Below are 27,038 nucleotides of genomic sequence, written 5' to 3'. Positions count from 1 at the left end.
AATTTTCAGGCCATATCAACGAAAGCAAAACATCAGATTGTTTTTGAAAAGCGAATATTTGATTTAGAATCTTTTACATAAAAAATAACGGCTTACGTTTTGCCTGTCATACTTTATAATAATAAAGTAATATATATTTTATATTTCATAAAACTATAATTATTACAATGACATTTATTTTCACAGGCCACTTTTGAGAAACTTGAAAATGAACTACGTGAAGAAGTAAACCGTAATGCTGAAACCTTGAAAAGAAATTTTTTAGAACTAACTGAACTCAAAACACATATTGCGCAAAACTCAAGTTTTCTTCGATGAGGTGAGATTATATTCGAGATATAAAATAAATAATTTTTGTTTTCTTGTTTTAACTTGTGCAGCTTTAACATAATTCATAAGAAACATCGTGAAAATTCGTTACGTCACTTTGTAGTAAATTGTAGAAATTGAATGATTCAGTTGCGGATAATAGGAGAAATTACCAATTATCATCGAGAATGCGTTTGTTTTTGTCATTTATTCTTCATTGCTTCAATGTTGATAATGCATTTCAATTGCCATCAATTGCTATTTACACGTCGTTGAATCAGCGTTTGATATGTCTCCTAACATCACCATAATTCCACAACCATAGATTTTTATCTGAATTCTGATCAAATTCACTTAATTCGGAGAGCAATTAATGACTTACATTTTCCAAATAAATTTTCAAATACTAGTTGATTTCGTACTTCTTTTAAAACAATAATAATGTTATAAGATGATCTATAATTTCTATAAGTTATGTACAAGCTTTGAAACATAAAAAAAATCCAGAAAAGATTGAATTATTTAGAAATACGCCTTTATTAACAGTGACGTAATGTTTTGATCGATTTAAAATTTTCATTTTAATTAAGCTTGCCATTTGAAGCGATTAATATAGCTTTTATCATTCATATTCACTCTTTTATTGCTCAATCGTCATTGTTGTGGATAGGTCATTTGTTGCTTTTTAATATATCATCCTTTTAACTACAATCATATTGGATGTTGACTTAAAATAAACTATTGCGAGATTAGAATGGTTTAAGTTAATATTTTTGCACCTCAGTTTTAATATTTATACCCAAAGTCATATTTTGAAATGGCATGCATCGCGGGGTGAGAGATTTGTTAATATATATAATAATGAATAAAAATCAATAACGCAGCTCACTTAAATTTAAATTAAATTTTATTGGTTCATCATAAAATATCTGTGAAGAAAAACTTGATATAGCAGTTTTTTAAATCAGTGAAATAAACCACTTGTTCGAATATTATAATTAAAAATCGGTGGAGGTTATTTAAATGCTTTGGAATATATTTGAATTTTACCATAAAAGTTATTACAGAAATGTCAGATAGCTATTATGGATTTAATAAAACTATTAAAGAATGGTAATGTGAAGAATGCTGAGTTATTAAATTAAAAAGATTGACTTGGCATTTTGAAAGATAAAACATTATTTTGAGTAATGCAAAAAATTAACTAAAAAAATGTTTTATCTTGCTCGCAAATCATTATTACGTTAGCCTGGAAACAACCGCACGATAAAATCGAGTAAACATTAATTAATCAAATTTGTGATTTATTGAAATTTTCAATTTAATAAGAAATGCTCGAAAATTCAGTCCATTAATCCTTTCCCATAAATCTTTTGCACACTCGTTTTGTTTTTGTTTGATCCTACTTCTAACTTATCCGATGGATTCCTCAATTTGAGTGCACTAATTCTTGTTCTAGTAGGGTTGTTATTTCAATTTTTTTAGTTTCTGTTCTACAAGATTCAAATAATATCTTACACGTCGATAATTATGTTACAATTTGAAAAATGGCTTCTAAATTACTTCGAAATTGAAATTTCAGCCCTTATCTGCTTTATTTAAACTTTCTTAACTCTGCACGTTGCTTGCTCTTGCATTCATGTTATCATTCTTTCACCACTTAATTGTACTTTGTTAAATATATGAAATTATTAAATGTTTACGTGCTATTAATTATAAATTACGAAATAAATCAATTTAAAATGGTTCATTTTTTGCACACAAAGGCGACATCCATTAAGTACACAACAATAAAAGGGTATAGTTTTTCATAATATTTTGCACACTATTATAATATATAATTTTGTGTAAAATATATGTAAATAATAAAATATATACACAATATCGTCTTATTCAACAAAGTAATAGTTTTTTTTTTCTTTCCTTTACTTTACAAAATTTATGAAAAGCATAATTTAAAAACGTTCTGCAACTTTGTGCTTTGTATCTTTCATCACTTCATCAAGAAAACATTTTGCTTATTGATGAAAATTTGTTTTATCTGAATTTTTTTGTTTAATAAAATGGCTTTTTAGAACTGCTTCAATGACTGACGATATGCGACCGATGAGGGATGTAATTCTAAATTCTAAATTAAACGTGTTTAATGGATGTCCTTCGCTTATTGTTTTATTGTTGGTCAATTCCATATTACAGAAAATAAATTCCGATTGGGTAATACAATTTAATCATAATTATCTTCTCCAAACACGTTTTTCTTTGCAGCATTTATAAATTGCTGCATTTAAGAACTTCTTGTATTTCTGCATCAAAAGGCCCTTGAAATAAAGATATAAAATAATGCGATAAAGCTAAATTAGAAAAGGGTTGAATTTGATGGTAAAAATAAATATTAAATGTTAATTTAGACGTATCGTTACCTAGATATATGATCAACCATAATCAGGAAAGATTTGTGTAGTTTTCGCTTGTCTTCAGTTTCACGCATTACTAATGATTTAATGAAATTTTAGTATATTTTATCATCGCGTCTTGCCCGGGTTTCTAAATCCAACTTTGCTCTTGTTTTATCCGAAACGAAATTCTTTATTCCTTGGGCCTGATTATTAGAACAAAATTGTTATCGCATGTTTATAATGTTAAATCGTAGATCTATAATTAAAATATTGTTTCTATAATTTTTAGATTTTTATGTAGATCGAGAACAACAATGAATAGTGCCCCTCATTGTTGTTCAAAAAATATTTTTATATACTAGTAGCATTGGATAGAATTAGATGATTTCATTGAAAAGCATAATGGGACATGTGATACGTTTATATTTCAGTATTTTTATAAAATTCTATGCAAAGAATTAGTGCCAAGCTTTTTTTAGATCACCCTGCTGATTCAGTTTTCTTAAATTTTCTTTTGGTTTCTGGTTTTTGGTTTACAGCGCATTAATACTTTTATTTCTAATGTTTGGATTTATAAGCTTTTTGCATTTTAATATTATTATCCCCTTAACATATATGCTGTTATTTATTTTTTTCCTTCATCAGAGTCAATATTTATCGTTCTGTTTTCCAAATATCTTTCTTTTTTTAATTTAAAACATAAGTTTTGAAGAATCTTATAACTCACACAAAATCTTTTTTTGAATATATTTTTACAGCTGTGCTTACAGCTTAAAATAGTTGGAAATGGATGTGAAAAATAATTGATTGATGAGAATAGCAAGTTTTTTACTACTAGAGTGGTGAAGATTTTTGGAAAGCACTATGATTCATAATTTTTGTTCTTCTGATTATACCGCAAATTCTACGAAAACACTCGAGGATTTTCTCAATTGAAGAATTTTTCAATGGAAACGAATTGAAGCGTAGGGTAAATAGGGACGTTTTAATTTTCTGGGGCCAAATGTTGGAAATTTAAATATCAGTTAGAAATCGGTTCCGCGCTTGTCGTGCGTTGTGTGTTGCCAGGCTGAGGTAGGCTACCATCGTTCCTCGCAGATGGCTGATCCGTCCAGGGAGGAAGAACAAGTCAATCTCCTGGGAGAAGAAGGCCTTCGTACGGGCGGACAGGCACTCAAACTTGGGTAAATAGAATATTGTTAGGCTGCTAAGACCAGTGGTCAGGTTTGATCGTGAAAACATTTTTTTTAGTTGCAAATTATATTCGAATTATCTAATTAAATTTTTAGTTAGATTTTTTTTAGTCGTTCGAAAGTTATAAATGGGATAAAGATCAATTTTTTAAAAAAATCTTATACTACCTTAAGATTTTTTACCTGTATGATTGATCTTATATATTTAATTCAATGTGTGTGTACTGCGCCTGACCTATGGTTTTACATTTCTGAACTATGTACCCAACGGATGCGAGCTTTTCAAAATTAGGTGAAGCAATTTGATGTAAGGTTTAGATTATATTAATTCAATAAACCTTTATCATTAAAGTGTGTTGGATTTCCCCAGAAAGTGAATGGAATTATAAATTTCAGAATATCGGTTAATCGCGGATTTGTTTTTTATTACAGAGATCTTACACTGATCACGATGACAAATATAGAAGTCCTCTCAGGCAAGATTATTAACGAATTTTTAAATTGATTTTTTTTACTAATCATATCTAAACCAAAATGCAATTAGATTGGCAATATATATATATATATATATATATATATATTAATAATATTGTGTTTACTTCTGGTCTTATTTTCGATTATGTCAATTACTGGAATTTTGAAATGAGTGATTAATCAAATTCCTACTTGTAAAGTTTGAAATGTCGTTAATAGGACTACGACCTTTCTTGAAATGATCAAATTTCCAAATGATTTAAATTAATTATTTTATTACGTTTTTGTGACTGGATTTGTGGATTTTTTTGTTTTTTAGCAAAAGTTTGCATTCTCATACAGACAATTAACGTCTTTACAAACTTAAATTTTCATAAGAAATATTTGACAAATAACCAATGTACAGCTTTTTAGATATATAACACGATGCAGAATTTCATTGCCATAAACATGATAGACAAAATTGCGGTTAAGACTATATATATGCATGCGATGTAGTTTTAAAATGGTAAATGGATTTGGATAATTTTTGCATGCGGTTACGATGCACTGATTCATTCCTTTCATATCATTTTCCATTAACACCATATAACATGTCTACAATCACCTATCTAATGTAAATTAAACATTGAATTAACTTCCATTAAATTTTTCTGCATTAAAAAATATTACTTCAATTTGGCTTACGTTGCTGCGACAATGTTCAACTTTGTTTTTACTTTATATTCTTTTCAACTACTTAAGATTTTAATTTTTTTCTTGAAAATACTTATAAATCAGAATTTTCAATGTAAACTATAATATAGAACTCGAGGGCTTTAGACTTTCCATTCGTTTAAATCATAATTAAAGCAAAAATATTTAGTTTTTCGGCCTGTTTTTAATGAAGAGTCATAGTTCAAATAATTCTTAAAATAAGATTAAAATATTCATTAATTTGAGTTTTTCTAAACTTGAATATTATATTGTATAAGATTCACAGCCATCCTTATGCTATTACTGAAGATTTAAATTTTTGAGTGCGAAATTAATCTGAAAATAAATTTTCACGAAAGTACAATGCTTAATTTAAACGTATAATTAATAAAAAACTATGCTAATCATTGCAATCTTTTTGTTTCTAATTTTCTCTCATTTGTGCTAATGCACTATTTCGGAATTAATTATTGATATAATATTTAATGATCCAATGCCAATATTACCTATCGTTGTGTAAGTCTTTTAGAGTATTAGTATTTGATTTTGTTCCTTGTGTGTAATGTCCCAAAATTTGTTGTCCGGTTGAAATATCTCGTCCAGCACGAAGGGGGCGCTAACCAGACGGAATCGATGACCAGGGCGCTGATCAGCGACGAATCGAGAAATTCTAATGCTGGTCCCGTTCAATTGGGGTACGTAAAATGATTATGGAATTGTGGTAATCGTTTAAATAGTGCTAACAGAATAACATTTTTGAATTCATGTCCCCCATCACACGCATAGATGACTTATTGATAAAATCATTTCTTTGCCAATATCAAACTTGATTACCAAAAATAATATTTTTAATTTAAATAATTTAAATATTTCACAAATTGAAATGCTGCACATTTTGTGATATATTCGAATACCGAGCAAGTTTACATTGAAAAATAAACAACTTCTGTATTTGACTAACATTGACTATTATGAACATCTGGTCCAAATTCTATTACTACAAACGGCATAATTTTATAAAACAGCGGTTTCATATTCTTGGCATTAAAAATGCTAAACCAAAAAGTATTTAAACGATACATCTGAAGGGTAAGTCGTGCGCAGTAAAATAACGAGCAATCAGTAACAATTTGTTTAAAAATCGATCGTTTATTACTTTTACATTCTTGTTACAAATTCATTCACGCTACTTTATCAATAAATTTATGCCGTAAAATATTTGCTCAAAATGAATTATAGCAAACATAAAAAGTCGTTGTTGTGATGGGGAGTGTATGCTTTCACTGCCGTTTGATTTATGAAAGTGTTTTCAGTAAAATTTTTTACTTGCTCTTGTTTCCTGGAAAATCTAAAATAGTCAACTTTCTCAAAATTATATAAATAATTTTTTTTTATTCTGAATTGATCGTAAAATGACTGGGGTAATATTATCAGCTAGTAATCATATAGCTGTAAAAATTATGTAAAATAAGATTAAAATTATCTTGAAATTGTTACCTTATATTTAACGTAAATTTATTTTATTTTTTATTTTAATATTTTTAACTTTTATAACTATACACGTTCTACTGAAGATGCTTATGCAAATTGCGCTTTTGGCTAATATCTTAACCGTATTTATCATTACTAACGTAGAAATTTTAAATAACAAATTTGAGATAATCAGGATTGTTTATATGTTGGTAATAATATAAACTTTTGATATTTTGTATGATAAATCTAACAGATTAACATTTTAATTTTGTATCACAACTGGAAATAATTTCTCACTTATATTTATTTCATTATGTACTTCTGAATTCTATATGCTTGAATGTATGTGTTTATAAATATATATATATATATATATATATATATATATATTCCTGCTTTTAATTAATATTAAAAATGACGTTTTTTTTAATATTCTATGCAGTTTTCTGGAAAAACCGCGCGAACCAGAAGAATTCTTCCCATGGTCAGTAATAAATTTTTAAAGAATAATTGTCGTGCACGAATCATTACATTTTCATAAGCATTTGAAATCATTTGTCGACATTTTTTTAATTTGTTTTCAATATATTTACTGTCATTCGGAACTTCACATTAAAAATTACTGCATAATAATGACGAATATAAAGGTTTCTAGAATGTAATAATTAATTTTTGTGTAGAATTTTTTATGCTCATTATTTGTGGCAACACATATTTAAGGAGTGTTAAATTGCAAGGTAAGTTGTAAATAAAATTTTGTATATTTAATTACATGTTCTAATAAGGTTTGTACATTGGTTATTTGGTCAACTTGCTTTGAAGAAGCATTAACGAAATCCCAAACCGTAATTATCCTAAACCACGCTTGCCAAGAGACGTACGTGTTATCTAACAATGTATCCCAATTAAAATCACAAGATTCTGAAAGAAAACATTATTGTTTATTGACTGAATAATTTATTATATAAAAATGAAAAAAGTATTGCTTCATTCATTTTACATCAATTAGCATTCCTGGTCAAAAATTGTCGTTAAATTTTTGGAAGCAAAATTATTTTCGTTCCATTTTTTATAATTTTAACTAAGAACATCGTTTGATTTAGAAAAGCATGTTTCGCAAAAGTTGGGTGCACTCAAACTATGTCGATTTTATTTCGATCGTCGAATAACATAAATTAAGCTTTATTTTTTGTATAACTTTTATTATGCATGGTGTTGCAATATTGTGTTAACTCAGTTTTAATTTTCACTAGATTTTAATGAAGTCTTTATTCTTAATTATCCTTTTAACACGATTTATTCGACGAATGAAAATTTTTTTCGCACAGTATGAATTAAATGAAATCATAAAACACAAACAAAATTTATTTTTGTGAGGTTCGACTGTTCGAAAACATACGAATGTATATAATTATTAACGATATTTAGCTTCGTGGCTGGCGTCATACTTCGAGAAAGGATTCCGGCGTTCGAGCGCATGCTGTGGAGGGCTTGTCGAGGCAATGTATTTCTCAGGCAAGCTGAGATTGAAACTCCTTTGGAAGATCCTACAACGGTAAAATTTAGTAGCAATTTTTTTTAACAATTTGTTAGTTACTTTTTACATTGAATATTTCATCTGCAATAATTTTAATATTTTTATTCAATTCATCACCTTGTTGGTATTAAAAATATTGTTTAACTAATTTGTTCTATGGTTTTTAGAGTGATCAAGTATTCAAATCCGTATTCATCATATTCTTCCAAGGAGATCAACTTAAAACACGTGTCAAAAAAATTTGTGAGGGTTTTAGAGCTACATTGTATCCATGCCCGGAAGCACCCTCAGACAGGCGAGAAATGGCTATGGGAGTCATGACTAGAATAGAAGATCTTAACACGGTTAGTAAGATATTCTTAAAAAAAATATTTTAATTTGGCATTAAATGACCATTGGTCATATATTTCTAGTATAACGAGTTATTACATTTCTCCCCAATTCCTTTGATTTAAGATTTTTAATTTCCCGAAAGAGAATTGCTAATTTTGCGTTTTATCGACTTTTCGAATTATTCTGAATCGTTTGAGATCAAAATTAGAAAAAACAGGCGTGTATAATCTACCACAGTGATTTTCAAAGTGGTCTATATGGATCCCCAGGGATTGACACCAACTTTCAAGGGGTCCACGGCGGCGAAAGCAAAATTTGGGGGTCCACAAATGGAAATGGGGGTCCACGGCAGTGTATTACAATATACCATGTTAAAATCTATTTATTTACGTTAAACGATAATATAATATATATACAGACTTATAATACATTTTCTAATATAGTTTCTGATATAGTATAGTAATGAATCAAAAAGTAAAGATAGGGGATCCATAACAAAACGAAAAACATCGCAAGGGGTCCACGGCACAAATAAGTTTGGGAACCTATGCTCTATAACGATTACACAGCTGATACTAAATTTATAGAAAAAGAGAACAATTTGTTGCAGCGGAAGGTGTTTATAATCTGTATATCGACAGTCTATAATCTTATATTTAATTAATGATTGCAAACTGATTAATGCAATGCAATAGTCTGTTAATTTTTGCAGTTTACGATTTAGTAAGTTGATTACTATTTTCAGGTATTAGGACAAACTCAAGATCACAGGCATCGTGTGCTGGTCGCCGCTGCTAAGAACATTATGAATTGGTTTATTAAAGTTCGAAAAATTAAAGCTATTTATCATACACTGAATTTGTTCAATTTGGACGTAACACAAAAATGTTTGATTGCTGAATGCTGGGTACCTGTGCTTGATTTGGAAACAATTCAATTAGCACTTAGGAGAGGAACGGTTAGTGTGTAGATGTATCTATTTTTAAAAAATTATTTGACCTGAAAAATAATTGCATTGTTGATATTTTCAATATTTTGCATGAACATTCTCAATAAATATAATCATTATATGAGAATAGAGTTTTATCTAAGCATTTACATAAGATTTTCTTTGAATGGTTTTTAATTCATTTGTGTAATAAAGGAACGTAGTGGCAGTTCTGTACCTCCTATTCTAAACAGAATGGAAACACATGAGGATCCTCCGACTTACAATCGTACAAATAAATTTACTAGCGGATTTCAAGCACTCATTGATGCTTATGGTATTGCATCATACAGAGAAGCAAATCCCAGTAAGTAATATTTTTTATAACATTGGAATCTCACACCTACCTGTCGTCATTTATATAAAATATCGAAAGAAAAAAAAAATGCGGTTACTAAAATAAAATTTTGTTGGCTGTAATGATTAATTGAATTTATACTGTAAAATATTTTGTTTTATTTTAATAGTATTTGTTTTATAGCTCCTTACACAATAATTACGTTTCCCTTCCTGTTCGCCGTTATGTTCGGAGATTTGGGTCACGGAGCTATAATGGCACTTTTTGGGGCATGGATGATTTTGAAGGAAAAACCATTGGCAGCGAAGAAAACGGATAATGAGGTCTGTGAGCCAATTCTATTATTAATATAAAACTGTTTTTGAGATTTTTCTGAAATTGCATTGCAGAAAGATATCAATAGTATGCTTTTTATAATTATCATGGATAATGAGATGTTTATGAATTTATTGACAAAATATTTATTTATAAGTTGTTTCTTAAAATATTAATAATTATATTTGAAAATATTTTGATAAAATAAATTTTCATTTCATTCGACAGATTTGGAATATATTTTTGGTGGTCGTTATATCATCTTTCTAATGGGAGTATTTTCAATGTATACTGGTTTCATTTACAATGATATTTTCTCAAAATCGCTTAATATATTTGGCTCATCTTGGTCTACAAACTATAATTTATCAACGATATTAACAAATGATGCATTACAACTAAATCCAGCAAACAAAGATATGTATGATGGTACGCCATATCCAATTGGCTTGGACCCAGTATGGCAGGTGGGTTTAATTATATTTTCCTCATAAATAAAATGAATTTTAAAATTTTGAATTTATACATTTTAGCTATCTGCAAATAAAATTATTTTTCAAAATGCTTACAAGATGAAAATATCAATTATTATTGGAGTTATTCATATGTTGTTTGGTGTTTCACTAAGTCTTTGGAATTACAAGTATGTACTAGATACTTCACATAAAATGTTTCATATTATGCATACTAATGTCTTGCTTGTTTCAGCTATTTCAAAAATAAACTCAGTATTTTATGTGAATTCATTCCGCAGATTATATTTCTGACTTTCTTATTCTTTTATATGGTTTTGCTCATGTTTATTAAGTGGGTGACTTATTTTCCTACAGATAATGATAAAGGTACGATATCATTTATCCTGAAATATTCTTTTTAAAAAAATGTGTTGACTTTGTAATTTAAATATAGCAAAATATATTTTTTCTGCATTCATAATATTTTGCTTAACAATAATATTTTTTTTACAGAAATCCCAGTAAGCCCTCAGTGTGCCCCCTCCATTCTTATAACGTTTATCAATATGGTTTTATTCAAACCATCAACACATTCTCTGGCATGTGAAACTCCATACATGTACAGTGGTCAAGGGGGTTTACAAAAGCTCCTTGTTGTTTTGGCCTTGCTTTGTGTACCATGGATGTTATTTGCAAAGCCAGTTTACATCATGCAAATGCGGAAAAAACAAGCCTTGTTGGGAGCAAATCATCAACAAATGGCAACTGAAAACGGTGATGCAGAAGGAATGGGCAACCAACAGCAGCAACCGGCTCAGGGAGGTGGTCATGGCCATGATGATAATACTGAGATGAGCGAAATTTTTATTCATCAAGGTATTCACACAATTGAGTATGTGCTGGGATCTGTATCACATACTGCAAGTTATTTGCGTCTTTGGGCGCTGTCGTTGGCTCATGCCCGTAAGTATTATAATTTATATATAATGACTTTGTCAAAATTTATGTAAATTTGCAATTGATAATAAATTCTAATAAAATAATAAGGTCACATTAAATGAAAGCAAGACAATGCTTCTTAAAAGTAAATAGACATTTAATTAAATGTGACTGCATTATAAATAAAAATCAAAATTTATTTTACATAGTCAATAATACATGTATGTATGTTTCATTAATGTTTCCTAAAAGCAGCTGCATCAATTTCAATAATTCACAATATCAATATTGACTCGCGTTAATTAGTTTTCCGTGGCGGTTGAACGAGCCCTTTATTTTATAAACAATCTCAATATATCTGTTTTTATAAATAATTAAGTAGAAAAAAAAGTTTTATTATAAGACTAACTTTATAATTGTATAAAAATTAAAAAATTAAGCATTCGATTGATCTTAATTTTGTCTAATCCTTTCTGTGTACACAGAATTGAAGGTGTAATTTTTTTGAGCATCTATTCAAAATATTTTAGATACAATTTTAATAATTGAAATAGAATTATCGAAAGGATAGTATAACATTTTCTTAGTTTTACTTACAATTAGAATATTCAAAAATGTTAGATCTGAATATTTATTAATCATCGGAATTGCTTGCGCTTGCCATTTATGCTCAGTTTTAGATTTATTTTTAATTTTTTACAACTTACGAATTAGGAATATTATTTCTATAATGTGGAATTATCTGACAAATCTTAAGCAAAGCTAAATTCACACATTTCATATTAAAACAATAATTAATTTAATATAGAAAACATAATTTTGAATTATTTATTATAGAATTGGCAGAAGTATTATGGAATATGGTTATGAAGCAAGGATTAGTTTATGATGGCTGGGTCGGTGGAGTTGCTTTGTGGTTGGTATTTGCTTTTTGGGGTGTTCTCACTGTTGGAATTCTTGTGCTGATGGAGGGCCTCTCTGCTTTCTTACATACACTTCGATTACATTGGTATATTATATATTTAAATTATGAATATATATGTATGTATGTATATATATATATATATATATATATATATATATATATATCATAGCAACCAATTTATCAAAAATAAAAAGAAGTAAGGAAGATATTAAATATAAAAATTATTTATTCTGGACGTTTTCTCACTAAATATGTGCTTTTATCATTCAGTAGTTGTTTAGTTGTCAGTAGAAATACATAATTACAATTATGGTTGATGAGAAGATATGGTTCATGAACACAAATTGTGCCTTTTGAGATTTCCTCGAAAACCTTTCAAACAATTTCAAACATTTATACACTTCAAATTATTTTAAATAATTTGCGCTCGAATCGGTCGACCCGTTTTTTTTATATTGCTATCGATAGCTCAACAAAAATATCACATTTTTGCAAAAAGTTCTGAATCTTATCATGATCACATGTATAATAATCACCCGAACCTGTTCTACATAATTTTCAATGGTTGTTATATTTTTTCTTCGGAAGTTAATGAACATTTTCAAACAAAAACTTATTTTGTAGTAAACAATTGTATATTTAATTCATTTTTATAATTCTCGACCAATTTGAGTACATATTGGTTAAATGTATCTAAATTGTTGAAAGCTCTTGGAATTTTGGAAACCATTTCTGTATAAAGTCAGTTGATTTTTTATGTGAGGATAATTTGTAACTCATTCAGGAAGTCTTATATAGATCTCTGCAAGTTCTACAACCAGATTTTTTTTATATTCAGTTAATATTGTTTTTGTCTGATTCTGGAAATTAAATTTATTCGGAAAATCTGTAAGGGTTTTCAATACTCGTTTTCTAAACTATTATTATATTATAGTATTTTTGGGTTAAAGTAAAAATTATCAACAAACCAGCAAAAAAGAAAAAAAAAGAACGAAAAAGAAAAACAGTGAAGACGAAATATAAAAGTTGATAAATCACGATTAATATAATATTAATAAATCAGAATACGATTCAATTCTGGTTTTTTAAATTAATTGTATGTGAAAATTTCTTGTAAATATCATTTGGTTTTTAATTATTTTAAAAATTTGACAAACGTTTATTGTCCGGAATAAATATTTTTTAATAGTATTATTTTTCACTAGTTGTCTGGTAATATTTTCCAAGAGTATAGTGTTTTGAACCATATAAAATATCAGTGAATAACTAAGTTTCAATTGTGTGAAGCTAAATTGTTTCAATCTAGTTTGAAAATATTGGTTTGGATCTTAATTGATTTCATTTCAAACTTAAATTTTTATGTGTGTATATAAATGTAATCTTAACTTTTTAGGGTTGAGTTTCAAAGCAAGTTCTACTCTGGTTTGGGCTATGCGTTCCAACCATTTGCATTTGAGGCAATATTAGACACAGCCTCGACTGCGCCGGAGGAGTAATGTGTTTTTCCCTTTAGATAAATTTTTAGGAATCTAATGCTCTTTAGCTGAATGTTCATATAAATGTATAAAAAGTTGTTCATAATTCTTTATATAACTTGTTATTTTTTGTATGTATTTGTATTTTTTAATATTTAAGGCCCCAAAAACAGTGATAAGTTGTACTATAATTTCAAGATTTAATAACTATCTCAAACTGTATTATGTATATGTTAAATAAATTATAATCTTATTTTATTGCATTATATATAATTAGTAATTTTTGGATGATTAGAATTGTAGATTATATACATACTGAATTTGATTTTTCATTGTATTCAAGAATCCAAAAATATTAGCAAGTAAAAATTTCATCATTTGAAATTATATATCGAACTAAAATAGAAATATTTTTGAGTTAAATACATAAAATGAATATAAACATATTCTCATCTTAATATTTTCAAGAATGTTATGCAACTATCATAGTTATTCAATATTCTATGCAATTGTATATGCATAAAAATGTGCTTTTTAATTTTTTTCATGTACAAAAATCAAAAACATATCCACATGTGAAACATCCGAAAATATATTATGTCAATAAATAATTGACAAGGTACATGACATTAGCTTAATATTATTCCCTTCGCAATAAATTATATTCAAACAAATTTACTTTGTTCTTAATTAACACCCTTTCTATTATTGAGTATCATTGAAAAGATATTTATTGTATTTAAAGATAAATTCTAGATGTATAAGAAAAGTGATTGGAAATGTTCCTAGACAATATACTATGGGAAATGTTTTTTACTTATATTATCATGTATTTAAAATTAAACTTTATTTTTTCTTATTTATAATTTGCCTGAATTATGAAACATAATCGTTTGTTTTCATCTTTTACGATTGTTAAATACATTTCAGTTACTTGTAACTCCAAATCAAAAAGTAATTGTAAAGTAAACTTCTAGTTTAAATTTAATTTAAATCTTTCCACTCGCATGCCGCCGGCGACATGAAATGTCATCACTTAAAATTTCGGCAATTTTGTTTTTTTCAAGCTGTGTAAATAAACTAATAATTACCATTCCCAACTAATATCTTTTTAACTGTTTTTATATTTTCAGAATTGGTTCAGGATTTGTGTGGAAACATGAACGAAAAGTTATAGATGTATCACATCAAGGCGAGAACTGATCGGGTTTCATCGAATAGTTCTTAAATTCGCTTGAATCGAATCAAAGATTCATAATCGCTTGAAACGTCGAGAAAATACAAGATTTGCAAATCGGATTTTCTGGCAAAAACGAACTTCACCGTCACCAAAATTTTTCTTCAATGAACAAAGTGTATGAAAAGGCTGTATAGTTTGCTAAAATGTATTCGGCATGCATTTAGGTCGACGAAATTGCGAAAAAGCTATGAAAATGTTTCAAAAAAGTCATACGTCGTTTCAATTGTTTGTTTTAGATTCTTTACTTGTCAAATATAATATTTTTAATAGTTGTGTAGTGCTTTATTCAATTTGTTTAAAAGACTTTCACTTGGGAAAAAAACTTTTCTATTTGCTAATTAGTGTGACTTATCTTTGGATAAAATATATATGAACATCTAAAGCAATTCATCATGATGCCTACAAAATATAAAATATGCATTTTAGGTTCTGGAAATTGGTAAGAACACCCGTGTGGCTAAAAATTAATCTTTCTCATACAAATAATTTTTTCTAGGGCAACTGCAATTGCCAGAGTTATGGCAAAAAATTGTTTGAAGTCGCCAGTTTTTGATAAGAAGATTATAATGTATGTTTATGAAGAGATTGTTGATGACAAAAATCTATCAGATATTATAAATGAAACACATGAAAATGTGAAGTATTTACCGGGGTTTAAACTTAGTAAAAATGTGGTAAGAATACTATTTTTAACATAACTTATATGTGAGTAGATATATTGATGGTGAATCCAATTCGATCGTCAAAATTATTATAAAACTAACCATTACAATTACGAAGAAGCGGCGAGACTTCACATGAGACTATTTAACAAGAAGAATTTAAAACGAGCTAGACTCTTGGAATTGTTAGATAATAATTAATTAATAAGGAAGCGACTGACTAGTCTTTTCCAGAAGGTCTTTCAGCACGATATCTAACTGATTTCTTTGTAATGAGTTTTCAATTTTTTAAATCTGTTTCGGTAGAGCGCTCGAAACTAATCAGCGCATGCCCTTCTCGGTTTCATCAAACGGCTTCTAAATTTTTGAATTTCAAGCAGTAATTTTCGAGAAAACGTCGATAAAAGCAAAAATTGCATAAGCACACATACACATATTTTTGCAATATGAATAAACAAGACGTCAAAAAAATAAATAGTGTGAATAATTTTATTACTATAGTATATATTACAAAATATGAAATTTGATGCAATAAATGGTAAGCAACTAAAGCACTACGCTGCATTATCTTTTGGTGAATAATTAATAAAATAAGATTTGAATTTCGTTTTCTACTCATTTTTTCAGTCTTTTTACTCTTTCTGGAATGGCTTAGTGCAGATGGCAGTCTTTTTACAAATGTGGATATGTTTTTATTTTGTGTTCTCCATTTGTCATCTTCTTGAACCACTTTTACATTCACATATGTAGAAACTTTATATAGTTTTTACTGGTTTTCCTTAGATTCCATGTATTTGATTCCCAGAGAGACCCTAGTACATTAGTAATCATTTTCAACCATTTCTTTATTTCCCACCGATATTCTGTCATTTTCTATTTCAATACCCTCAGATTTGACACCGGTATTTGCATCATATTTGATTTCTCTGTATTGATTGATCTACCTTCGTTTAATAGCGTCGCTGCTATTCGATACCAGCCAACCCATGCTTATTTATCTATGCAACTCATCATCCAGATAATCGATTTTGCTGTTTTCGACTTTTTATTAGCCAATCTATCACAATATGTACGACGTTCATGTCCTTCTGTTAGATTTAGTGGTGAATTGGTTCCTGTATCCAATCTATAGATTGGATTTAACTATAGTTAAATAATATTTATTATAATAAACTTCTAAAATACAAGACAATTATTAAACCAATGTGGTCCTACGGTCTACAACTATGGGGTGCGGCCAGTAAATCAAACATAACTATTCTACAGAGGTTCCAGAAGAAAATTTTGAAAGAAATCTTGAACACTCCAAAATATGTTCCAAACTGGTTAATGGTTAATGCATCAAGATCTTAGAATTCTAACTGTGTGGAAGAAGAAATTAAACACTGCTGCTCCAGATACAAGTCTAAGTCGATATCCAAACCAACTAGCGTGCAACCTGCTCAAGTCTTTACTGCCAAAGCAATTCAAAAGAAGAACTTGAAATGATGTACTACATCAAACCACATAATATCTGGGAAGGTGCTATCGCAAATTAGCGATCCTGCACACGCTGTAAAAATCAAATTTAACTGTTTAAGTAGCTGAATGTACTGTGTGTATAGTTTGCTATGTTAATGAAACGAAAAAAAAATCATTCGGGAAGTTATATTATACGTATTTTTTACCATTTAAAGACCTTCTTGATTCAAGCTTCTTACATGTAAACTTTATATGAAAGTAATATTTTTTTTACAATTTAGATAAAACCCTATGTTTTTCACATATTCCTTTCGAAAATAAGGTAGAGCTGGTTTCTATTATATGGAATATTTTGTTACAAGAGTACTTACCTACTATACACACGACCATCATACAGCCATACATCCGTTTTCCTTGCTCAGAATGATTAGACCAATAAATTTTTAATATTATATTGTTTGGTTATCATTTTTCAGGTTGCAGTGGCCGATTTAGTCCTGGCAGCGCGCGAAGCAGATTTTCTGTTCTTTGCGTTACCGTACTGCTACTTGCGGACCGTCTGCTCCACCTTGCTCGGCATGATTAAGCCTACTGCAATTGGATTTTCTCTAATTAAGGGTTTTGATCGCAAAGAACAGGGCGGCATCGATCTGATCAGCAAAATTATTCGTCGATACCTGAGAATTCCTTGTCATGTATTGATGGGCGCAACAACTGCACGTAATAATTTAACTTATTAACTTCCCGTAGGGTAAGTTATTGTAATGGGCCGAAAATCGGAATTGAAAATTTTAACATTTCTCGACGTTTTGAAGGTTTCTGAACGTTTTGGCATACTTCAGAAAAAATGGATGTGTGTGTGTGTGTGTGTGTGTGTGTGTGTGTGTGTGTGTGTGTGTATGTATGTATGGATACAAATTTCCAGTCACGTTTTAGGGCGCACGGATCAACCGATTTGAATGGTTCAAAAAACATTCGATTCCTATTAATAGGGAAAAGAGCTATTCCTATTAATAGCTAAAGAGCTGAGTTTTTGGCAAAGGCAGGTCCAGCCGTTTCGGAGATACGGAGCAAAGAGTGCAAAAAATAGAAATCGAATTTTTGAGAGAACGGAGTATCTGATTTGAATGATCTAAAAAACATTCAATTAGTAATGATTAGAAGAAGTGCTTATTAGTTTTTGGCAAAGGCAGGCCCAGCCATTTCGAAGATACGGAGCTAAATATGTAAAAAATGGCAGTTTTTGAGAGAACTAAGGGTCCGATTAAAATGATTCAAAAAACTTTCTGCTTGTCTTAACAAAATAATTGATTTTGGAATTTTTTTTTTTTTTGTGTATCGAAAATATTTCAGATTTTATTTTTAATTCTGACTATAGTTCTAATATACTTTACAAATAATTTCAACTCTGCAATTCAGTTTATATAATTCTCATAAATATTAGACAATGTTACAATATTTATAATAATCTATTTTAAAACATTCAGTATTCCTCGAACATTTCGTTACGGTACGGGAAGTTCCAGCAATTTGTCTTAAGGCACGATGCCATAATTGCCTCAAAACAGAATTCCACTTACAGCTAGTTTAGATTGGTTTTGAATAAAAATTATGTGCGAATCTACTCGTTTTTTAAGCTTAGAAGAAAAACACTGATTTATTATTTAGAAAATGTTTGCACATGGTTCATGCTTATAATTAAAGTAAATAGATTTTACCCCAAATTGGACTATTTTTTTCGAAGATATTTTTTTCAAATATATCACTTTTACTCTATTAAAGAAAATTGGTTTAATAAGTGGATCTAATTATTATAAATTTTTACAGTAAAACAATTTGTTGGCCATTACAATATGGTACCTACTAATATTTATTTCTTTTTTAGTAGACGTGGCGGAAGGACGTTTTTGTGAAGCAACAATTGGTTGCCCTGACGAAAAGACAGGAAACTTAATTCTGGAAATAGTACAAACTGAGTTTTTTCGGTTGAAAGTAGTTTCTGATGCAGATTGTGTGGAATTATGTGCAGCACTTAAGGTATTTTATTTCAAATGAAGATCGACTAAGTCGTTTCTGGCATTTTTTTATTTTTGACAAATTTGATGAACTTTTTTATAGTGATGGACTGCGTGGTCTTAACTAAGATCCTTATACACAGTGATATGAGTGCTCACGAAGGCACATCATTATAAAATATCTTTAATTACACAGCTTGCCTTAACGCAAACTATCACTTACATTTAATGTAAAAAATATGTTTTTTTTTAGTTGAGAAATATGATCAATACGGCTCAAAATCTTTCGCTAATCGTATTCGTATGGAATATAACTCTATATAACTCTAATGAAGTCATATAATTATTCATAAATTTTTAAAGTTTTACTCGAATCGTTAAAATGTCTAATGGGAATCTTATGGGTGTTGATGTCTTTTCTGTAAGATTTTAGAAATTCTCAGTGATTAAATCTGTATCCAATTTTACTCTTAATTAATAATTATTTTTTATGCGGTCTTTGAATGATACTTACATCAAAGTTAACAACTACTTATAATTAGTATTTTTTATATATTCAAATTTTATATTTCATTGAATTTCTGGAGCTAATATAATGAAATAAACTAGTGGGGTGCATGGCATCGTGCCTTAAGGCAAATTGCTGGAACTTCCCGTACTAAAAATTATTTTTTTTAAAAAGATTAACATTTTGAAAAAAATTTACTCTGAAAAAAATAGATTTTTGAGAAACTATAAATTATTGACAAAAATTTACTTTTTTTTGAAAAAAAAGACTTTGAAGAAATATTTATTTTGAATTATTTTGGAAATTTTGAACCTTTTTTCAAAGCAATCGCACTGCTTTAACTGCATAGAGACAAAATATCGAAGCGCGTAAGCGCCGCGTCTCCGTTTAACGGATAAACATTGGTACGGAAGCCATAAGAATGTAAACAAAATTTATACTTATTGTTAAAATCTCTATAAAATATCTGATAATTTGATGTGCATATGTCTAATGATCATTTTTGACCGCCAAATTTCAAGACCACTTGAACATTTTGGCATTGTGTGTTGTGTAGTATATGTTTTGTATGGGTACAATTTTTGTCCAGGATTTTGGGTGCACGGGTCAATGATTCAAAAAATATTCGATTTGTATTGATTGGGAGAGTTGCTGATTAGTTTTTGGCCAAGGCAGTCACATACGTTTCGAAGATACAGAGCAAAAAGTGCAGGAAAAAGGAATTTTGCGGGAACGGTGCATCCGATTAGATTGATTCTAAATACATTCGATTTGTATTGACGTTGAGGTGTGCTGGTTAGTTTTTGGCAACAATAAGCCCGTTTTCTAGGTACAGAGTAAAAAGTTCTAAAAATTTCAGTTTTTGAGAAAGCGGAGCATCCGATTTTGATAATTCAAAAAACATTTTGCTAATAAATGTTGACAGAGTGAAGGAACGATTAGTTTTTGAGGAAGCCATTTTTTCAAACTTTAATCTTTTTGTAATTTAATTTTTTTTAAATATTGGAAATGATTTCGATTTTAATTTTAATTCTAGTTCAAATTTTGAAGCTCAATATACTTAAAATGAATAATATTAACTTTGCAATTCAGTTTATATAATTTTTTAGGAAGAATGTGATATAAGGTCCTTCATACTATCTTCATACCTTCATAACTCCACTTTATTGAGTTTTATTTACTTTTCATATAAACATGTATCAACGTCGTCGTCCAATTTATGACCTTCTATTTCATCTACAAAATACGAATAATGAAAGTTACAGTATCGTAATATAATTATAGTAATATAATTATCTATTTAAAATCATTGACAATTCTTCGAATATTTAGAGCAATTTGCCATACACCACACTAGTTTTTAATGTGATTATTAAAAGTTTGATTTTATTATTTAGTAGTATAATATTAATATTTATGAATGTAATGTGACTTATCAAACATTATAATGTCTATATATCTATATATAGATCTATTTATAAAAAGCATTTCACAGAATAAATATATGAATGAGGAAATGAATATTTGAATAAAAGTATATTTTGCTTGAAATAATTGGTGCAATATAACCAATGGGTATATAATCATATTCAACAATAATAAAAAGTTGAACGTTTTTGCTCTGTTATAGCATGATATAGTAGATGACAGAGAATCAGTATATAATCTCTTCTCTCTTCAAATACCATGTTCCGTTCTATTCTACATTCACATACGTACTTTGTATACAGTACACGCACTCATACTACGACGAAAAGTTGAAAAACGCGATTTTAAAACAAGCGTTGCTAGCACACGTTTCTCCAACTTTGGTCGATATTATGTTTGCCCGGATGCGGTTCTCGTTTATGCTAGAATATAGCTTAATAGCTTCTGTTTACAAGAGGCGGAAGTAGTCTTTATATACAAATGCCGCAAACTAATTTATGAATGTAGATCATCGTAGAGCACTATCAGGCGGCTAAATTTGAAGTATCATAGTTGCAGATGAGCTACTCGTATCTGACAATGAGGAAAGAACTCTCTTCTTAGTGTTAGCAAGTACAAATGATAGATGCTTCCATACATAAATATAATGGATGCATGGTGTTGCCATGGAACACTACATTCATGAAATATGCGCCTCGAAATAAACAATATACTATGGTCCCAAGTACGTGAATTAGTGTATTAGATGCGTTTTCAACAACGTTGGATTACAAGTTTGACATGCCCCTTCGTTGACGCTGGAACAGTTTCAATTTATAGGGGTCACAAAATAACGAGGGGTATCGCACGGAGATAGTTCAAGTTTAAAGCAGGCACGGCAAAAATACGTAAATAAAAAACTTGGGCGCTGAAATGCTAAATGTTAAGTTAATAGAAAAACAGTCTCAAGCAAATGCAACTTTTTTTTAGTTTGAGACAACATTTAAACATTTTTTAAGAATTTAAATTTAGAAAATTCCAATATTTATAAAAATAACTAAGGAAGTCAGATCTATTTTAATTTACTAAACATTAAAAATCTCATTGAAATTTGGAATAAAATTGAAAATTTTCAAAATATTGAGTTTTTTTTAGAGTTTGCAAATTATATATTTTAAAGTACTTGAAATTTTACACTCGCAGATTTCAAACGGTTTAATTATTAAGGTACCCTAGGGCAAGTTATAGTAATCGCAAAAAAATCGAAAATAATAGATTTTATTTTTACATACATGTATACGTTACAAGCTTCCTGAATAATTCGGCATACCTTAAAAAAATGATGAATTTGTGTGCGTGTGTGTATATTGGCAAAGGCGGGTCCAACAAAAAGGGCAAAAATTAACCGTTTTTGAGATAATGAAGCATTTGATTAGAATGATAAAAAAAATTTGATTGCTATTGGTGGGGACATGTGCTGATTAGTTTTTGGAAAAGGCATTCGCAGCTATAGCAAATATATTTTGTAGATACGAAGCGAAAAGTGCAATAAATAGATATTTTTGGAGAATGAAGCATCCGATTAGAATGATTCAATAAACATTCGATTCGTATGGTAGGGAGACATGCAAGCTAGTTTTCAAAATTAATATTATTTTATAAAATTATATTATACTAGCTGTACCCCTTCACGCTTTGCCGTGATTTAGTTCAAATTAAAAAGTTGAACAAAGATGTTCAAAAATTTACCTATTCAACAATTTGTCTACTAATTTACCTATAAACCCGTTTATCAATCTACCATTTTACCGGCCTACAAATTTATTTGTCATTCCATTCTACATGTTTACCAATCAACCTGTCAGCCTGTTTATTCGTCTACATATTCGCCTATCTACCAGTTTTTCTCTCTACCATTTTACCCGTCCATCAGTTTACCTTTATAAATTCTCTAATTCACCTTATTTATTGACGCATTATAAAACAATTAAAACTCAAATTAATTCTACTTAAGAATCATCCTGGGACATCAACTAACATTTAAAAAAAAGAATTGGCCATATTGGTCCAGGCGTTATTGAGTTATGCGCTTATCAACACATTTTGCGATTCATTTTTATATTATAGATAATATTTCAAAATTAATATTATTCGAATTTTGATATTCAAAAATATACAAAATTTTGAATTGCAAAAAATCTAAAACTTATTTAATATACTTGAAATTCATTGATCATTGATCAATTTTTGATTATTTTTATTCCTCGAATATTCAATTACAGTAGCAATTTGCTTTAAGGCACAATGCCATGCACCACTAGTTTTTATCTTTATCTATAATATGCGTTTGAAACGGAAATTTCAATCAATTTGCTTAAGATCGGAATTTTATACGCCATTAGCAATTCAATTACTTTGATACCATTTTGTCAATTGGTTGCAATTGGAATTGAATAAATAAATATATAACTTGAACCAGCTCTTGGCAACCGTTGACGTCAACAGAATGCGACAGACAGAGCGCGAGCACAAGCTATATGTTTTCTCTCACGTTCTGTTTTGATGCTCCACAGGGCATAGTAGCGTGCGCGGCTGGTTTTGCTGACGCCTTGGGACAGGGCCAATGCACGAAGGGGGCCATACTGCGGGCTGGCATACTGGAAATGATTCGCTTCATTGATGTGTTTCACCCGCAGAGTCGTCTCTCCACGTTCTTCGAATCGTGCGGACTTGCCGATCTGGTATCGTCGTGCAATAGTACGTACAACCCTAAGCTATTTTACCTTTTTCTAAATAAATGGTTTAGAGAATAAATAGAATATGAGTATAGGGTAACTGATTATTGAATACGTTTTATTATTTGCATTATCACAATAATTGTGTAGGTAAAATTTTGGTAAAGTGTGAGTCCAAACCGTTCGCTTTTAATATAAAAACTTTGCTTTCTGGAGAGATATTCGAGATATGGCACATACTTAGATACTTTCACTTGAAATTAAAAAAAGCATTATTAGACACCGCTTGTACAAATTCTTTTAAGAACTATTTCTTAACAAATTGAATAGACAGTTTGAATAGACCCTTGGCATCTATTTCTCATCTGCAGATAAAATGCATCATGATTCCAAATAATTCTTCTAATGATGATCAACAGTGATTATTTTCATTTTGTTTAAAGATTAAATAGTTTCATTAATTATAGTTAAAGAAAATAGTTATGGCCATGTTTGCTTCGTAAGTCTGGTGAAATAAGTTTTGTTTTCCATATGTTAAATTAGTTTATGCACTAACAGTTTTATCTATAAGCATTTATACTTATACTATAAAAAGTATATTTAAGCAATACTAGACGTCATAATGAATAGACGTGGTTTGAATAGACTTATCGGCATCTGTTTCTCATCAATATTCAAAATTAAAAAAAAAAAAAAAAAAATGAATAATGATTTTAAATTAATCCTCTAATCATTATCTCAGTGATTATTTTGAGTTTCAGTAATTAAATTCAATACAATTAGTTATAGCAATGTTTACTTTACAAGTCTAGTGCAATAGAAACCAACATCAGTATTGTGTAGTTTATGTTAGCACGTTAAAACAGTACAGAAATATATAGCTCTTCCGCTTGAAATTATGTAAAGTAAATTCGGTTTCAACAGTTATATCTTGAACATATCTAATGTCTGCGATTTTTCTCTATTGTTCTCTATATTTATGTAGCCCTAACTACTACGATACGATAATGATCGCAGCCGTCTCACTACCTTCGGTTCTAAATTCGTGACCGTTCTCTGCTTTCGTTTGTGAAGATTTCTTGTTTCCATACTACTCTTCACATGTTGAAGCATAGAAGTTTGTATTTTCTTGTCTCACAGCCAGGGGAGTTAACTCAGCCCTCGGAAAGTTTTAAACTTTTATTGATCGCCGGCTTTTATTGATATTGGATATATTAAAACAAAAATCCTATTTGCTAATTATATGTTTTCTCGACGTTTCTAGTCATTCTAAATCGAATGAGACCAAATATGGAAAGTATGTATGAATATGTGTGCATAGAGCCTTTTCTACTTTTCGTCAACGTTTCCTTAAAAACGGCTGGATTAATTTCAAAAATTTAAAAGCCATTCGATGTATCTCGATAAGGACTATCGTTAGTCAGCGACGATAATGGGCTAAGCCGTTTCTTTGTAATTAGAAGAAAAGTCAAACCGCAATTTTGAATCGATTTTAGAATCGAATAAAGTTTTTGGTAAAGATCGTCCTTTAATGTTGAAAAAATTTTGCTTGGTAATTTTGGATGAAACTTTGTATAACGATAGATTTCGTATTCTGAAATAACGTACTAAAATATTATAGGTTTACGATAGTCAGTTGTTAATTATTGTTGATTAAGTCGATTATTACATGTATCGGAAAGTTGTTGTAACTTACCTTAAGCCAAAATGCTACTGATTATTTTATTTGCTGGAATAGTTGGTCGCCACAGGCGTCTTTCTGAAGAATTTGCCAGAACTGGTAAGACAGTAGAAGAACTGGAGCAGGAATTACTGCATGGAAATCGGCTACAAGGCCCCCATATCGCCAGAGAAACTTATAATGCAATTGTTCACGAAGATTGTGTTAACAGGTAAAAGTTGTAAACTATAAAAGCATACAAAATTATTGTTATTGGTTCTGTGTTTTTATATAAAAAACTTAGCTTTTAGTGTATACGATAAAGGAAAATTGAAAATATATCTGCATATATTGAATAGTGAATATTAAAACAACATTTTCGTTTTTTTGGTTCAACTTACTAACATATTACAAATGTATAAGTGAAAATAAATTAAAAATCATAAATCTGTAAATTGTAAAAACCAAAAATATTAATATTATTACTTGTTCCAGAATTTAATTTTTTTAGAAAAATTATATTTTTCAAAAAATTAAAAAAATATTTTCCAAATTGTTCAAAAATTTCAATTTTTTTTAAGTTCAAAAATATGAATACAGTCTCAGACAATTTCTTAAAAATTATAAAAAATATTATTTTCATACTGCATATTATAAAATGTATAAGTAGAAACTAATTAAAATTCATAAATCCGTTAACTTTTAAAATTGATTATATGTTCCAGAATTTAAATTTTTCAAAAAAATATATATTTTTCATAAATAAAAAAAAATGTTTTTCTTGTACTGCAGAAAATATCAGTTTATTTCAAGTTCAAAATAATGAACACAGTTATTTGTTCAGTATATGTTATTCTAATTTAATTTCTTCATATATATAATTTAACACATCATTTTATTCTGAAAATTTCAATGCGTTTTAGATGTTTCTATAATATGCTATATTTTGCTCTCTAATCGACTTGAATAAGTTACTACAACAGCAAATTCAAGAGATATGATATAATCTATTTCAGTTTTCCATTATTTGTGACAGTCCATAAAATTTTCGAAAAGGAACTCCTTCCAGATGAAATTTTGAGAAGTATTGCTAGCCGCACTGAACATATGTGAGTAAAATAAATTATTCAAATGTATTGAAATCAGCATTTCAGTTTTGAATTCTAAATATGTTGCAGATTTGCGCCACGTCATATCGCCATGTTTTGAATAACAACAAAAGACTACGATATGCGATTAGCTGAATTCGTAATTTTATTTTTATTATTCATAGAATGCTTATATTTAATACACACAAAGCTATTTTGAATAAACATTCGCAGCAGTATTTTATTTAAATTTTAATCGTATTATTTTAGTATAATGAATACTATTTAAATTTCAAGAATATGCAAGTATTGTTTATAGATCGGAAAACCTCTAATACTTCTAACATATGAAAAGTTTAAAATTCAATTACCCACTGTAAAACAATGAGTAAAATTTACATTATTTTCTGATTATTATTGTAAATTTTTAACTTGTAAAAAAACTGGAAATTATAC

General features: G+C 29.0%; 2 protein-coding genes across 2 annotated transcripts; both read left to right on the top strand.

The window, feature by feature from the left end:
- The first annotated feature begins 303 nt into the window (after positions 1 to 303).
- Positions 304 to 13,853, top strand: LOC113370019 (V-type proton ATPase 116 kDa subunit a-like). Its single transcript, XM_026610660.1, has 14 exons — positions 304 to 319; positions 3,774 to 3,889; positions 7,970 to 8,096; positions 8,246 to 8,422; positions 9,157 to 9,369; positions 9,556 to 9,706; positions 9,881 to 10,024; positions 10,241 to 10,479; positions 10,546 to 10,655; positions 10,721 to 10,854; positions 10,990 to 11,210; positions 11,271 to 11,430; positions 12,244 to 12,415; positions 13,725 to 13,853. The coding sequence occupies exons 2-14, from the start codon at positions 3,804 to 3,806 to the stop codon at positions 13,825 to 13,827; spliced, it is 2,037 nt and encodes a 678-aa protein (XP_026466445.1). The 5' UTR covers positions 304 to 319; positions 3,774 to 3,803; the 3' UTR covers positions 13,828 to 13,853.
- A 1,588-nt stretch (positions 13,854 to 15,441) lies between these two features.
- On the top strand, positions 15,442 to 26,607 carry LOC113371290 (glycerol-3-phosphate dehydrogenase [NAD(+)], cytoplasmic-like). The gene is made up of 7 exons (XM_026611922.1): positions 15,442 to 15,485; positions 15,543 to 15,720; positions 17,646 to 17,889; positions 19,055 to 19,206; positions 23,673 to 23,856; positions 25,573 to 25,726; positions 26,511 to 26,607. Exons 1-7 carry the CDS (start codon positions 15,442 to 15,444, stop codon positions 26,605 to 26,607), a joined length of 1,053 nt encoding a protein of 350 aa, XP_026467707.1.
- Positions 26,608 to 27,038: the final 431 nt, after the last annotated feature.

Source organism: Ctenocephalides felis, unplaced genomic scaffold (genome assembly GCF_003426905.1).
Source record: "Ctenocephalides felis isolate EL2017-DRISC unplaced genomic scaffold, ASM342690v1 CF-g0.4_SCAFFOLD_01492, whole genome shotgun sequence".
Lineage (NCBI taxonomy): Eukaryota > Metazoa > Arthropoda > Insecta > Siphonaptera > Pulicidae > Ctenocephalides > Ctenocephalides felis.
The sequence above is the reverse complement of the archived record's forward strand: the minus strand, read 5'-3'. Positions and strand labels throughout refer to the sequence as shown.